The 16,119-nt window shown below is 47.8% G+C and overlaps 1 protein-coding gene across 8 annotated transcripts in view; it reads left to right on the top strand.

Moving 5' to 3' along the window:
- Positions 1-16,119, top strand: part of ADGRB2 (adhesion G protein-coupled receptor B2) — a 441,157-nt gene that overhangs the window by 404,601 nt on the left and 20,437 nt on the right. For all 8 annotated transcript variants that reach the window (XM_075853159.1, XM_075853161.1, XM_075853162.1 and 5 more), the window contains 3 exons: positions 550-619; positions 1,283-1,349; positions 15,418-15,503. In XM_075853159.1, coding sequence (XP_075709274.1) covers positions 550-619; positions 1,283-1,349; positions 15,418-15,503 — 223 coding nt within the window. The remainder of the gene's footprint in view (positions 1-549; positions 620-1,282; positions 1,350-15,417; positions 15,504-16,119) is intronic.

Genomic DNA, 16,119 nt, shown 5'->3' on the forward strand with positions numbered 1-16,119 from the left:
ACGTTTGACAGGTTAATGTCTTGACACCACATTGAGTAACATAGCTTCCTACACTATTCTGTATACCCTACTGTATCTTCCCTTTAATATTAATTTGATGGGCAGACGAATGCCTGTACAAACATACATGGCAATTTGAAATATATATATGTATGTATATATATATATATATATATATATATATATATATATATACACATATATATATATATATATATACACAGCCTGAGGCCTTAGTAAAGCCTCGAGGACTGTCCTGTGGATAATGTCTGTTATGAGCTTGGTGTAGGTGCGGATAAAGCTTTTAGAATTTTAAATTCTGTCCGAGATTGGTTGCTTGCTTTACCTCCCTCCATGCCAATCATCTTTGAGCGGCTTAAATCAGTTTGGCATCTCTACTGTAAGGTCTTGCTGCTAGTGTCTTCTAGGAAACCCCTGACCAGCGAACCCAGGTTGGGAGTTACTGGTATACTGATTACATTTTCTCAAAGTTCTATAATTATTACAATTATATTATTTTCCTTTAACCTAATGTGTTCCCTTCACCAGGGTTACCAGCTCTAGTGGTTGCAGTGTCTGTTGGCTTTACCAGAACAAAAGGATATGGGACACCCCATTAGTAAGTTGATTCTAAGTGTATTATTTTCAGTACATAGTAAGGCCCCATGCACACGACCCTACTTTTCATCGGTAATTACGGATGAAATTGCTGACCCATTAATTTCTATGGGCCACGGACACCTTTTCGTATATTTAGAAGTCTATGGGCGCTTCCGTAATTGTGGACGGATACGGATGTGCATCCGTAGCCATCCATAATTGTGGTAGAGTTGCTATGCGACGTCAGGGGATTACCCAAGACTCCAGCCTTTTTTTTTTGCGGATCCGTAAATGCTGATGAACTATGGATTCGACCGTATTTGCGTACAGCGTGCTGTATACGCTGATGAGTTGCAGATGACTACGGATCCGTACTTGCTGACAGTAAAAACCATTTAACGGTTGTGTGCATGAGGCCTAATTGTTATGTTTTTATAGTTATAATTATTTTTTAATTATTTTGATAATGTCTGGTTGGAAACAAGTAGACAAGAACCCTTTGCTTCATAGGGTGTAGCTGACCTTTATATCATATGCCTATTTCTTTCCTATTTCTCTTTCTATTATAGTCCCTTTCCTGTTCCTTACACAACATGTAAATGCAGAATAAATAATAATAAGCATTTCATTCCTATATTTTGCCCCTTTATCACCATCAATGATTTGTTTCTCTGACTTCTAGCTGCTGGCTCTCTCTGGAAGGGGGGCTACTCTATGCCTTTGTGGGACCAGCAGCAGTCATCGTACTGGTAAGTAGCATTTTCCTGATGTTGCATTATAATTGAGCCATACAAAATATAAAATATCCAGACTAAAATTGTTACCAGTTATTTTTGGTTTGATCATCAATACATTGAACATGTTTCTAGTTGCATTGTTCCATCAGCATTATTGTTTGCAAGAAACCAAATATAAAAATATGCTTTATTTTCATTTTACAAATTTAGACAACAATCGGCCTGATTTATCAAAACTTTCAAAAACAAAACAAAACTGGCTTTGATGCCCATACCAAGTAATCCAAGCCCAGGTTTAATTTCTTAGAGGACCTGTCAGCTGTCCTGACATGTCTGTTTTCGTAAATACTTGTATTACCCATGATATAACAATGCAGGAGCACATTTTATAAGAAGTCTGCGTTGTGTCCTTCCTCTATTATTCCTCTTGGAAATGTATGAATAAATTGACAACTGGATGTTGCTATTCCCCTTGTCAATTGAGCATGTCCCTACGTAGTCTAATCAGTGTTGGTGAATGGTAACAAACACCCAGTTGTCAATTTATTCATATAACTCATCCAGTAGATGGAGATTAGCCAAGTGTAAGCCAATAGCATTGTAGATGAAAGACTATAATGAATCCAGTATATGACATAATAATAATAATAATCATCATAAATAAACTTTATTATGTCTACAGTACAGAATAATTACAAGATCAAATAGGGAATAGAATAAAAAGTAGTCTTCAGGATTCAGGAGGGGTGAATACCGGCAAATTTTAAAACTCTTTTTTGTACATGTATTTCAACAAATAAGTGGAAAATGTCTTATTGTAAATAATTGGATTTTTGTTACTCAACGTAAAATGCTTTTCTTGTTACGGTTTTTCGGGGACACAAAAGATGACCGTGGATTTAGCTCCTGCAACTAGGAGGCGGACACTAAAAAAAAGTATTAGCTCCTCCTATTAGCTATATCCGTCCGGGCGCTGAGATAAACTAGTTTTATACAAAAGCAGTAGGAGAAGCAGATAATGAAAACTAATAAATCAGCAATGAGAAAAACAAGAACTATATGAGAACAAGGGAAAGAGACCACCCTTTAGGAGAAAACAGCCATACTAAATAAAAGGAACAATTAGGGTGGGTGTTGTGTCCCCCAATGAACGGGAAAAGAGGAGTAGGAGGAGGAAACTCCATACCAAAAGAAGAGCACCGGTCAATGAGAGCTGCGGGAAAGAGCCCACTCAGGGCTGGAGAGGTAGTCCCTTCCCATAGAATATGCAGGCAAACAAACTAGGGGAGGAAGTCACACCCCCTCGAGCCACGGCCTAGCCAGGACAGAAGCCAAGGGCTAAATTTATGGGACAATGCATAGAACGTTGCGCATTGCTGAAACGGAGTTGTGGACCACGGCAATGTGCGGTGACATGTAGAAAAAGGTGTCTCCAGCCTTTCCAGGATTCTGTTAGAAGATGCCTGCTATGGTGGCTATGGTTATGCCAACAAATGGAACCTTGTATATAGGGGGAAGGAGAGGATTCATTAGAAACAGCATTAGAGGGGGTCTAATGCCGACAACTAAGTATCCTGGTGACCAGATTGCTTGCCATAGCAGATGTTTGTTGGTGGAGATGGGGGGTAGTCACATACTTAACTACCTTACTAACCTAGCCGTGGAGAGGTTCCATGTCCAAGTGTCACGGTCCGTGGGTATGTGGACCCACTAGGCCGCACTGCCGTAGCGGGGAGGCAGCTGGCCAAACCACAGAGCACCCCAGCAATACAAAGTCCCGCACTAGGGTACCTGAATAGTCGAGCCAGTGGCCGAGGCTTTGGCACGGATGGAGGTGGGTGCAGCACGTTGCGCCAGAAGTGGCAGATGACAGCAGGTGCAGCACATTGCGCCAGACGTGACGGATCACACTGGACAAGGAATATGGCACTGGACGTGGCAGGTGTAGCACGTTGCGCCAGACGTGGCAGATGACACAGGATGTGGCAAACGACAGCAGGTGCAGAAGACACAACTCAAACACTAGTAGGCACAGGAACAAGAACACAGCACGGGATACAGGGACAGGTAACAGGGCACGGGTAAGAACTGAAACGGGAAAACACTAAGGGACTATTTGCAAGACAGACTTGGGATACACTAACAGTGCTCAGGCAAGGGTCAGAAGGGCAGGGCCATTCTTATAGTCCAGGAAATCATGTGAAGTTGATGATGATGATTGTTCACATGTGCGCACGCTGGCCCTTAAAGACCGGGCACGAGCGTGCGTGCGCACCCTATGGGAAACAGCGTACTGGAGCGGAAGTGAGCGCTGGTGTCTCCTAGGAAGGAGATGCGAGCCAGTACTCTCTGATCCATGGCTGCGGGCGTCGGGAGGTGAGTAAACCCGATGGCCCGCGGCCATGGACGCTACAGTATCCCCCCTCTTATGCCTCCTCTTCTTAGTGCCAGAGCGAGAGAGAAATTTCTTAATGAGAGCAGGGGCACTGAGGTTCTCTTCCGGCTTCCAGGACCTCTTCTCAGGACCAAACCCTCTCCAGTCCACCAAATAGAAAGTCCTTCCTCCTACCCTTTTGCAGTCCAGGATCTCCCTCACCTCAAACACTTCAGAAGAACCGCTGGGAGCAACTGTGGAACTGGAATTCGTACTGTAGCGGTTCAGGACCACAGGTTTCAGGAGGGACACATGAAAGGAGTTGGGGATTCTGAGTTTAGGAGGCAGACACAGCTTATAGGAGACAGGGTTTTGTCTGTTGTAAAATCTCAAAAGGACCGAGGAACCTGGGAGCAAACTTGTATGAAGGCATCTTTAAACGGATGGTCCATGAGGACATCCATACTTTGGTACCTGGGAGATACTGAGGCGGCTCTCTTCTTTTTGTACCCGCTTTTCGCTTCATGCGATTGACTGCCAGCAAAATAGGGGAACGGGTCTGTTGCCAGATTTGCAGAAAGTCCCCAAATGAAGAGTCAGCCGCGGGTACCTGAGATGTAGTCGACACAGGAAGAGGGACTCTAGGATGTTGACTGTACACAATGTAAAACGGTGTAGAAGTGGTGGACTCACTTGTGTGGTTGTTATATGAGAACTCGGCCCATGGAAGAAGCTGTACCCAGTTATCATGCTGCAAGGAGATGAAGTGGCGGAGATAATTCTCCATGATCTGGTTGATCCTCTCGACTTGCCCCTTGGACTGGGGGTGATAGGCTGAGGAAAAGTCCAATCTCACATCCAGGAGTCTACAACAGAGGGCTCTCCAGAATTTTTAGGTAAATTTACCGATCGGACACAATGTGAAGGGGCAAGCCACACAAGCTGAATGAAGAGACTCGCCAGTCGGGGAGCAGAATGTAGGCCGGTCAGCGGGATAAAATTTGCCATCTTTGATAACCGGTCCTGCTGAGGGAGGAAGGTCTGTGACAAAGTCCATCGCAATGTGCTGCCAGGGGGCATTGGGTACAGGCAGAGGTTGAAGCAGGCCGGCACGCTTGGAGGGAGTAACCTTGTTAGAAGCACACACGTGCAGGAAGAGACAAAGTCCACAACATCTTTTGGTAGCGTGGGCCACCAGAAGTGACGAACAATCAGGTCTCGGGTCTTACAAACACCAGCGTGCCCAGCCAATTTAGAGCTGTGTCCCCAGCGGAGAATTCTTCTCCTGTCTGCCAACCGAACAAAAGTCCTCCCCGGAGGGATGTCTCCAACCTGCAAAGGATTGGTGGTGACAATGCAGAACGGGTCTAAGATACTCTGAAGGGACTCCACCGTGTCATCCGTCTCAAATAAGCTGGACAGGGTATCAGTTCTCACATTCTCAAGGGTGAAAAACAGCGACCACCTGCCTTGACGGGGATTTAGTCGTTGAGCGGACTGAAGATAAGTGAGGTTCTTGTGGTCGGTGTAGATCAGAATGGGGTGAGTTGTGCCCCCATGAAGATGTCTCCATTCCTCCAGAGCCAATTTGATGGTCAGTAACTCCCAATCCCCAATAGAGTAATAGCGCTCTGCAGAAGAAAAAAAGCCTCGTGTAATAGCCACATACAACTGCCTTTCTTTTGGAGCTCCTCTAGAAGAGAAGTGCACCTGAACCAACAGAAGAAGCGTCCACCTCCAATGAAAACTGCCGAGATACATCAGAATGATGGAGGATCGAGGCTGAAGTGAAGGCTTTCTTGAGGCTAATAAATGCGGATTCTGCCTCTGGAGTCCACACCTTGTTTGGTAAGGGTAGAGATGGGAGCTGTCAGTCATGAGAAGTTTTGGATAAACTGCGGGTAGAAATTGGCGAATCTCAGGAAACGCTGTATGGACCTCATGCCTTGAGGACGTGGCCATTCCAGGACAGCTCTTACTTTCTCAGGATCCATCTTGAGACCTTGATCCGACATGATATAGCCCAGGAAGGGCAGAGAATTCTTTTCAAAGACGCACTTCCCCAGCTTGGCATATAAACGATTCTTCCTTAATCGCAGTAGAACTTGACGGACATGCCTCCGATGAATCGTCGGATCTGGGGAGAAAATCAAAATATCATAGAGATAAACTACAACACAAACTTAGAGGAGATCTCAAAGTATATCATTGACAAATTCCTGGAAGACCACGGGAGTGTTACACAGTTCGAATGGCATCACCAGGTATTCGTAGTGCCCGTCTTGAGTGTTGAATGCTGTCTTCCACTCGCCCCCTTGACGGATTCAGACCAAATTATAAGCCCCACGCAAGTCTAGTGTAAAGGATCTGCCAGGCACAGCTTCGGGGTTAACTCCCATAATTAATCAGTCAGCACCTGAATCTACATCCCTGAGACTGACTCCAGCTTCCACCACTCAGGCTGGCAGGCTTAGGAGTGGGAGAGCCTATCGCAACCTGGCCAGACTCAGCTAGCTCCCGCCCTCGGTCTATTTAAGCCTGCCCTTCCTGTCCCTCGGTGCTTGTGATTCTTTTCGTGTGGTTTCCTGGCCCAGCTACAGCTCCTTCTATTTTGATCCTGCTCCATACAGACCCTGGCTTACTGACTACTCTTCTGCTCTTTGTTTGGTACCTCGCACACTCCTGGCTTGACTCGGCTCGTTCACCACTCTGGTTGCTCACGGTGTTGCCGTGGGCAACTGCCCCTTTCCCTTGCTTGTTTTCCCTTGTCTGTTTGTCGTGCACTTACTAAACGTAGGGACCGCCGCCCAGTTGTACCCCGTCGCCTAGGGCGGGTCGTTGCAAGTAGGCAGGGACAGAGTGGCGGGTAGACTAGGGCTCACTTGTCCGTTTCCCTACCCACCGTCATTACATAATCACAAGCCCATACCTAGTCTACCCTGGTCCCGGACACCACTATGGACCCCCGTGAGACCCTGGCTCAGCAAATGCAGGGTCTCTCCCTACAGGTCCAGGCCCTGGCTCAGAGGGTCAACCAGCCTGATGCTACCTTGGTAGTTCCCCTCACCTCACCTCTTGAACCCCACCTCAAGTTGCCCGACCGGTTCTCAGGGGACCGGAGGGCTTTTCTCTCCTTTCGGGAGAGTTGTAGGCTTTACTTTCGTTTAAAGCCTCATTCCTCAGGTTCTGAGAGCCAGCGGGTGGGTATAATTATGTCCCGGCTCCAGGAAGGGCCCCAAGAGTGGGCCTTCTCCTTGGCTCCTGACGCCCCTGAACTTTCCTCCGTTGATTGTTTCTTTTCTGCTCTCGGACTTATTTATGACGAGACTGACAGGACTGCCTTTGCCGAGAGTCAGCTGGTGACCTTACGTCAGGGTAAGAGACCTGTTGAGGAGTATTGTCCTGACTTTAGGAAGTGGTGCGTAGCTTCTCGGTGGAATGACCCTGCCTTAAGGTGCCAGTTTAGGTTGGGTCTGTCGAATGCCCTGAAAGACCTGCTAGTTAGCTATCCCTCTTCTGACTCCCTAGACCAGGTTATGGCTTTAGCGGTACGACTTGACCGACATCTCAGGGAACGACAACGTGAACGTTTATGTGTTTTCTCCTCCGACTCCCCCATGATGCCTCCCGAAGTTCCGTTGCTTCGTTCCTCCCCAAAAGACTCAGAGATACCTATGCAACTCGGGGCCTCCGTGTCCCCCCAACAACGTAGAGAATTCCGCAGGAAGAATGGTCTCTGCTTCTACTGTGGGGATGACAAGCATCAAGTGAACAACTGTCCTAAGCGTAAGAATGCAGCCAGAGAACTTCCGCGCCTAAGTGATCATCGGGGAGGTCACTTGGGCGCACAGGTATTTCCCATAAATAGGAAACGTACTAAGATCTTGCTTCCCTTTCAGGTCTCTTTTGGTGGTAGGTCTGCTACCGGCAGTGCCTTCGTGGATTCATGGTCCTCTACTAATATCATGTCTGTGGAATTTGCTATGTCTCTTGCTATGCCTCTGATTGATTTGCCTAAACCTGTCCCGGTAGTGGGTATCGACTCCACTCCTCTTGCTAATGGTTATTTTACACAGCATACCCCTGTTTTTGAACTCCTTGTTGGCTCCATGCATTTGGAGCAGTGCTCTGTACTGTTGATGCAGGGATTATCGTACGATTTGGTTCTAGGCCTTCCCTGGTTGCAGTTGCATAATCCCACGTTTGACTGGAATACTGGGGCGCTAACCAAATGGGGTAATGAATGTTTTACGTCATGTTTTTCTGTTAATTCTATTTCTCCCCCTGAGGAGGCGAACACACTACCCGAGTTTGTTCAGGACTTCGCTGATGTTTTCTCTAAGGAGGCCTCCGAAGTGTTACCTCCTCATAGAGAATACGATTGCGCTATCGAATTGGTACCAGGAGCTAAGCTTCCTAAGGGTAGGATATTTAATCTTTCTTGTCCCGAACGTGAAGCCATGAGAGAGTATATCCAGGAATGCCTGGCCAAGGGTTACATTCGTCCCTCTACTTCTCCGGTAGGTGCTGGCTTCTTCTTCGTAGGGAAGAAGGATGGTGGTCTTAGGCCATGCATTGACTACCGTAGCCTGAATAAGGTCACGGTAAGGAACCAGTATCCCCTTCCTTTGATTCCTGATCTCTTCAATCAGGTTCAGGGGGCCCAATGGTTCTCTAAGTTGGATCTACGGGGGGCGTATAACCTTATCCGCATCAAAGAGGGGTATGAGTGGAAGACTGCGTTTAACACGCCCGAAGGCCATTTCGAATACCTCGTCATGCCCTTTGGGTTGTGTAATGCCCCTGCGGTCTCCCAGAATTTCATAAATGAGATTTTGAGAAATTACCTGGGGGTATTTCTTGTAGTGTACCTTGATGACATACTGGTGTTTTCCAAGGACTGGTCCTCCCACATTGAGCATGTCAGGAAGGTGCTCCAGGTCCTTCGGGAAAACAAACTGTTTGCCAAAACCGAAAAATGTGTGTTTGGGGTACAGGAAATACCATTTTTGGGTCAAATCCTCACTCCTCATGAATTCTGCATGGACCCCGCCAAGGTTCAGGCTGTGGCGGAATGGGTCCAACCTTCCTCCCTGAAGGCATTACAGTGTTTTTTGGGGTTCGCTAATTATTACAGGAGATTTATTGCTAACTTCTCGGTCATCGCTAAACCTCTTACGGACCTCACTCGCAAAGGAGCTGATCTCCTCCACTGGCCTCCTGAGGCTGTCCAGGCTTTTGAAGTCCTTAAGAGGTGCTTTATCTCGGCCCCGGTGCTGGTTCAGCCCAACCAAATTGAGCCATTTATCGTGGAAGTTGACGCATCTGAGGTCGGAGTGGGGGCTGTCTTGTCCCAGGGTACCAGGTCCCTCACCCATCTCCGCCCCTGTGCCTACTTCTCCAGGAAGTTTTCGCCAACTGAGAGTAACTATGATATTGGCAACCGCGAACTCTTAGCCATTAAATGGGCATTTGAAGAGTGGCGCCACTTCCTGGAGGGGGCTAGGCACCAGGTAACGGTCCTTACCGACCACAAGAATCTGGTTTTCCTAGAATCTGCCCGGAGGCTAAACCCGAGACAAGCTCGATGGGCGTTATTTTTTACCAGATTCAATTTTTTGGTTACCTATAGGGCTGGGTCTAAAAATATTAAGGCTGATGCACTGTCGCGTAGCTTCATGGCCAGCCCTCCTTCGGAGGAAGATCCTGCTTGTATTTTGCCTCCAGGTATAATCATTTCCTCGATCGATTCTGATTTAGTCTCTGAAATTGCTGCTGATCAAGGTTCAGCTCCCGGGAACCTTCCTGAGAACAAGCTGTTTGTTCCCCTGCAATTCCGGCTAAGGGTACTTAGGGAAAATCATGACTCCGCACTATCTGGTCATCCAGGCATCCTGGGTACCAAACACCTCATTACTAGAAACTATTGGTGGCCTGGGTTGCCTAAAGACGTTAAGGCCTACGTCGCCGCTTGTGAGGTTTGTGCTAGGTCCAAGACTCCCAGGTCCCGACCAGCGGGCTTACTGCGTTCGTTGCCCATTCCCCAGAGACCTTGGACACATATCTCCATGGATTTTATCACCGATTTGCCTCCATCCCAAGGCAAGTCGGTGGTGTGGGTGGTAGTAGACCGCTTCAGTAAGATGTGCCACTTTGTGCCCCTCAAGAAACGACCCAACGCCAAGACGTTGGCTACCTTGTTTGTCAAACACATCCTGCGTCTCCATGGGGTCCCTGTCAATATTGTTTCGGACAGAGGGGTACAATTTGTTTCATTGTTTTAGAGAGCCTTCTGTATGAAGTTGGAGATTGATCTGTCCTTCTCCAATGCCTTCCATCCTGAAACCAATGGCCAAACTGAGAGGACTAATCAATCTCTAGAACAATATTTAAGGTGTTTTGTCTCTGACTGTCAATATGATTGGGTCTCATTCATTCCCCTCGCCGAATTTTCCCTTAATAACCGGGTCAGTAACTCGTCAGGGGTCTCCCCCTTTTTCTGTAATTTTGGGTTTAATCCACGGTTCTCCTCCGTTTCACCTGGTAGTTCCAACAATCCCGAGGTAGAGGTCGTTCATCTGGAACTGTGCACAGTCTGGGCCCAGGTTCAGAAGAACCTAGAGGCGTCCCAGAGCGTACAAAAAACTCAGGCTGATAGAAAACGTTCTGCTAACCCCCTGTTTATGGTCGGGCATCTGGTGTGGTTGTCGTCTAGGAACTTGCGTCTCAAGGTTCCGTCCAAGAAGTTTTCTCCCCGGTTTATTGGGCCGTATAAGGTCATTGAGGTCCTCAATCCTGTCTCCTTCCGGCTGGAGTTACCCCCGTCTTTTCGTATACACGATGTGTTTCATGCCTCCCTCCTTAAACGCTGCTCCCCGTCCTTGGCTCCCTCGAGGAGACCTCCTGTTCCCGTCCTCACCCCTGAGGGGGTGGAATTTGAGGTGGCCAAGATTGTGGACAGCAAGATGGTCCAAGGCTCCCTCCAGTACCTGGTCCATTGGAGAGGATACGGGCCCGAGGAGAGGACTTGCGTACCCACCCGGGATGTTCACGCTGGGGTATTGGTCAGGAGGTTCCACCTGCGTTTCCCCAGTAAGCCAGGTCCACTTAGAAAGGGTCCGGTTAACTCCCATAATTAATCAGTCAGCACCTGAATCTACATCCCTGAGACTGACTCCAGCTTCCACCACTCAGGCTGGCAGGCTTAGGAGTGGGAGAGCCTATCGCAACCTGGCCAGACTCAGCTAGCTCCCGCCCTCGGTCTATTTAAGCCTGCCCTTCCTGTCCCTCGGTGCTTGTGATTCTTTTCGTGTGGTTTCCTGGCCCAGCTACAGCTCCTTCTATTTTGATCCTGCTCCATACAGACCCTGGCTTACTGACTACTATTCTGCTCTTTGTTTGGTACCTCGCACACTCCTGGCTTGACTCGGCTCGTTCACCACTCTGGTTGCTCACGGTGTTGCCGTGGGCAACTGCCCCTTTCCCTTGCTTGTTTTCCCTTGTCTGTTTGTCGTGTTTGTCGTGCACTTACTGAGCGCAGGGACCGCTGCCCAGTTGTACCCCGTCGCCTAGGGCGGGTCGTTGCAAGTAGGCAGGGACAGAGTGGCGGGTAGACTAGGGCTCACTTGTCCGTTTCCCTACCCCCCGTCATTACATCTAGTTTTAAAAAAATTCTGGCTCTTCGTATACGGTCAAACAGTTCGGATATAAGTGCCAACAGGTATTTGTTCTTGACCGTGATCTGGTTGAGACCACGGTAGTCAATGCAGGGTCGAAGGGAATCCGTCTTTCTTTTTAACGAAGAAGAACCCAGCCCCGGCCAGGGAGGAAGACATTCGTATGAAACCACTCTCCAAATTCTCCTTGATATAGGTCGACATGGATAGAGACCCTGGCAAGGAGAGAGGCATTAGGAACCAGTTCAATGGGGCAGTCATAAGTCTGATGTGGAGGCAGCGTCTCAGCCTCCCTCTTGCTGAAGACATCTGCAAACTGAGCGAAATGGGGGGGGCAGTCCCACCAATGACTGAGGCAGAGAAGGCTGGACAGGATGGATCTGCAGCAGACAACGACAGAGGCACTTGGAGCCCTATTGGAGAACCTCTCCAGAATTCCAGTCCAGGACTGGGGCATGCAGTCGAAGCCAAGGCAGGCCCAGCAGAACAGGATTGATGGCCTTGTGCAAAACAAGAAATGAAATTAGTTCCAAATGAAGGGCTCCAACTTGGAGCTTCAACGGCTTGGTCTTAGATACGATGGGAACGGGCAGAGGCATTCCATTCACCGAGGCAACAGCCAAAGGTGTCTCCAGGGGAGCTGTGAGCAACTGGAGATGATGCACTAGCTCCTTTTAGATGAAGTTCGCCGCGGACCCGGAGTCTAGATAGGCAGAAACCAGATGCGTCCTCTCACCGGATACTACGGTCACAGGAATAGTCAACTTGCAACAGAATGCTTTATTTGGTACCGATCCACCTAGGGTTGTCTCTCCAACGGATCCTAAGCACTGGGGTCTTTCTGGCCTCTGGGGGACACAAACACACAATATGGCCTCCGAGGCCGCAATACAGACAAAGTCCAGAAGTGCGTCTGAGTTGTCTCTCCTGTGTAGACAATTTGACATGGTTCATCTGCATAGGATCCTCTCGTGGGTCGACTGAGGAGGATAGTAAGTATTGCTGGAAAGTATAATCCAGCCTAGGAAGTTCTCTCTCCCGGAGAACCTATTGGGAACGCTCCCGGATCCTCATGTCAACCCAGTTGGCAAGTAGGATGAGATCGTCCAGGGTAGATGGCAGATCGCGAGCACCCAGCTCGTCTTTAATCCCAGAAGACACTCCCTACCAGAATGTGGCCACCAAAGCCTCGCTGTTCCAAATTAATTCAGCAGCCAGGGTACAAAACTGGATGGCATACTCGCCCACAGAGTTGTCTTCCTGGTGTAGGGTCAGCAGGGATGCAGCGTCCGAAGAAACTCTCCCAGGTTCCTCAAAAATCAAGTGGAAAGTCCGTAAGAAGCACTGCAAGTCACGGGTCTCTGGTCCCTGATGTTTCCACAGAGGATTAGCCCATGCTAGGACTTTGCCAGTAAGGAGAGAGATGATGACGTCATCAGAAGAGAAGGCCCTGGCATGTAGTCTGAAGTGGATCTGGTACTGATTCAGAAATCCCCTGCAAGTCCTCGTGTCTCCGTCATAACAAGGAGGTAGCGGAAAGAAGCACAGGGGATCGGCACTGGTACTGACAGGAAGTGTAGCAGGGGGAACAGCAGAAATGGGTGCGGTGACGACTGTGGTTAGAGCAACCAGCCGATGAGCAATGGTGTTCACCGACAGGAGGAGTTGGTCTTGCCGTGACTGTAGGTCTTGCATCTCAGCCAGCATGGCTTGTGTCGTCAAGGTCTCAGGTTGACCAGTGGGGTCCATGGCCTGAGCGTACTGTCACGGTCTGTGGGTATGTTGACCCACTAGGCCTCACCGCCGGAGCGGCGAGGCAGCTGGCCAAACCACAGAGCACCCCAGCAATATAAAGTCCCGCACTAGGGTACCTGAATAGTCCAGACAGTGGCCGAGGCTTTGGCACAGATGGAGGTGGGTGCAGCAGGTTACGCCAGATGTGGCAGATTAAAGCAGGTGCAGCACGTTGCGCCAGACGTGGCGGATCACACTGGACGAGGAAGATGGCACTGGACGTGACAAATGACACAGGACGTGGCAGATGACATAGGATGTAGCAAACGACAGCAGGTGCAGTAGACACAACTCCAACACCAATAGGCACAGGAACAAGAACACAGCACGAGATACAGGAACAGGTAACAGGGCACGGGTAACAACTAGAAGGGGAAAACATTTGCAAGACAGACTTGGGATACACTAACAACGCTCAGGCAAGGATCAGAAGGGCAGGGCCCTTCTTATAGTCAAGGAAATCATGTGTAGTTGATGATCATGATTGTTCACATGGGCACGAGCGCGCGTGCACACTCTACGGGACACAGCGGACCGGTGGGGAAGTGAGCGCTGGCATCTCCTAGGAAGGAGATGCGAGCCAGCGCTCACTGATCCATGGCTGCGGGCGTCGGGAGGTGAGTAAACCCAACAGCCCGCAGCCATGGACACTACGCCAAGTATGCCTCCCCTCGGAGAAAGAGGAAACACTGGTTATAGATAGAATGTCCCTTGGGTGACCCCTATTCTAGCACGTTACAGGGGATTAGGGGGTACCCTGTACCTATTTTTTTTTCTAAATTAGGGTAGGCATCAGTGAGGTTAGTGCATAATAGCAAAAGGTAAAAAAGAATAGCTTTATTGAACATATAAAGACATACATAAGGGATATTAAAAAGGTACAGAGCTGGACATGAGGACTCTATATAATTTCAATGTAACACAGCTAGAAGACTCTCTACATAATACAAGGTAATGTGGGATTAATGGAGTCAATGGATGGACTATGGGAGTGGTGAGAAAGGTAGACTACACACGATACCATGATGCGGTAAAGGTACAGCTAATGCCTATGAAAGTTAATTTCATGAAATCGGGTGACAATAGAAAACCTAGTAACAACACAGGGACATAGAGAATGTGTAAAACATAGGTCATATGCAGAAAGGTAAGTGTTCGGTCTAAGACCTAAGTAAACCACTCATCCACCCACTCCTAAGATAACTTACCCATGAAAGAAGGTAGCTAGGAGAGTCAGGCTGTTGTGAAATGAACCCCGCTATTATGCTCCATTTTTCTCCAGTGTATATAAGTATATATAGGAGTTGCCTCTTTCCAGTACCTGGGTAGTATGCTACACATCAAGCATCTAGCCCCACACGTGCTGTATGAGTTGTTTTGTGTATTCATAAATCAGTGAGGTTAGGTTGCACTGTTCTGCCTCCTACTTTTGGGGCAACGGGGATCTAGTCAAGGCTGTATTCCCAGCCTAAAAGCGAAAAAAACATAATAAAAATATGCACCTGCTTAGCAGGTAGCTTTGCCTCCTACAGACACTAAGGCAAAAAAAAAACTAGTTTAGCTCAGTGCATGCAGGAGGGATATAGCGGGTAGGAAAAGCTAACACTTTTTACTTAGTATCCGCCTCTATTGGCAGCACCTATACCCATGGTCATCTTCTGTGTCCCCCAATAATCTTAAAGTACAAGTCTAGTAACATTTTCTTCTGAAGGGCCGTATTCTTGTTCATACAGTCTTAGGCCCTTTTGCACATGGCATATTATTCAAATAGATATATCTACCCCACCATCAACACACAGACCCTAACACAACATATACGCATGCTGCAACAGATTTTTCCATGCTCCTTTTCAAATGTCTACACAATGTCTCTATAACAGTGACAGACAGTGCCTGTATAAGAGACAGTAAGTGCCCCCATTGGGCCAGCCGTGTTGTCCCATAACTGCCAGCCAAAATATAAGTATGAGCCAGAGCCCCAAAAGTTTCATCCACACCACATTAGTCCCAGCCATTGTGCCATTGTCATCCTAACAGACCAGGGACTGTATTTTCACAACTGCTCCTACAGTTACTCACACTGACGCTGGAGGATCAGAGATGATTGATATGAAGAAAGTGGTATTACTTGGTCTGAGTAATACAAACCACTCAGATTCCTGTTCCTCCCAAATAGGTATACTTGGGAAGTCTCATTTTCATAGATCTTTATTTAATGCTGACTTTTGTCTCGTAGGTGAACATGCTAATTGGCATAATTGTCTTCAACAAGCTAATGTCTCGGGATGGTATATCAGACAAATCCAAAAAGCAAAGGGCAGGGTGAGTACATTGCTCTGTTTTCCAGCAAAGCTTTAAAACCTGCATTTTTGATCCTGCTATCTATGTTCTGCCATATTCCTTCATGTGTTATGTTTATGGATCTGTTCTGCAATGTGTGTGTCGATTGAGGCTATTTTTTGTATCCTGCTAATGTTAGCGTCTGTCTCTGATGCTTGTGTGTATCTGCACTGTTTGTTAAAATGCATAGGTCATCAGATAGATGCACTCTCAACTATAGGCATCAGTAAATTACTGTGTGTGAATTGTGCACGTTGAACATCACCCCAAACTACAGATCGGAGGGCTACACCCTTTTTCTGCCTACTCAGTCTTCTTGTCCAAGTAGGAAGTTCAGTGTGCAGGGAGTATTATCCAATCATCTTTCTTTAGAAGCATTGCTGAACAAAGTACAGAAATCTGAAAAAAAATGTGAATAGTGGAAGTAAGTGCAGCCTTGCTTTGGTCAACGATCAAAGTTTTGGTTGGTTAGAGGATGCAGTGTGTACCAGCATCACTCCATAGTACTCTCCCGTACTTCACCACTTTCTTCTTCAGCTCGTTAATGTTTTTTTCCTGATGCCCAGGGTTGGATTCAGGTTTTTGGTGACAGATGCAC

Source organism: Rhinoderma darwinii, chromosome 2 (assembly GCF_050947455.1).
Source record: "Rhinoderma darwinii isolate aRhiDar2 chromosome 2, aRhiDar2.hap1, whole genome shotgun sequence".
NCBI classification, from domain to species: domain Eukaryota; kingdom Metazoa; phylum Chordata; class Amphibia; order Anura; family Rhinodermatidae; genus Rhinoderma; species Rhinoderma darwinii.